At 73.8% G+C, this 577-nt stretch overlaps 1 protein-coding gene across 1 annotated transcript in view; it reads right to left on the minus strand.

The window, feature by feature from the left end:
* Positions 1 to 96, minus strand: part of TGFBR1 (transforming growth factor beta receptor 1) — a 63,807-nt gene extending 63,711 nt beyond the window's left edge. Inside the window, 1 exon segment of the mRNA XM_007461649.1 lies at positions 19 to 96. Within this exon segment, the coding sequence (XP_007461711.1) occupies positions 19 to 96 (78 nt within the window).
* Positions 97 to 577: the final 481 nt, after the last annotated feature.

Here is a 577-nt window from a genome sequence, read left to right on the forward strand (position 1 = left end):
CCGCCACTCCCCCGTCACCTCCGGGACCAGCGTCGCCGCCGCCGCCAGCACGAGGAGGAGCAGCCGGGGACGCGGAGCAGCGGCCGCCGCCTCCATGGTCCCGCCGCCACCGCCTGTGGCCGGGCCCGGCCCGGCAGCCGCCTCGCCTCAGCAAACCTCGCCTCGCCCCACCTCCCCCGCCGCCGCCGCGGCCTCGCTTCGGCCCTTTGTAACTGCTCCGGGGCTGCGCGTCCATTGGCTGCCGGGCTCCCGCCGGCCCCGCCTCCCCGCCGTCTGCGAACAGCCGAGCGGGACCCAACCCAGAGCCCCGCCTACGGGCCCTCTGGGCAGCCAATCCAGAGCCGCGGGCGCCTGGCCGCTGGCCACGCCCTCAGACTCCCCGCTGTGGGGACCCGACAGACCCCTGCAGCTGTGGAAGCCGCTGGGAGTTCGGAGAAGGCCCGGTGGGAGCAGGGTCTAGCCGGCCCCGGTACTGCCTTGCCTCCAGCCACCGAGGGCACTGGGTGTGTCTGGGACGATGGGTGTGTCTGTGTGTGAGTCGCTTTAGGAAAAGGCTGTGGCTGGTCGGCGCTCTTTT

Source organism: Lipotes vexillifer, unplaced genomic scaffold, assembly GCF_000442215.2.
Source record: "Lipotes vexillifer unplaced genomic scaffold, Lipotes_vexillifer_v1.1 scaffold809, whole genome shotgun sequence".
In the NCBI taxonomy this organism is placed as follows: domain Eukaryota; kingdom Metazoa; phylum Chordata; class Mammalia; order Artiodactyla; family Lipotidae; genus Lipotes; species Lipotes vexillifer.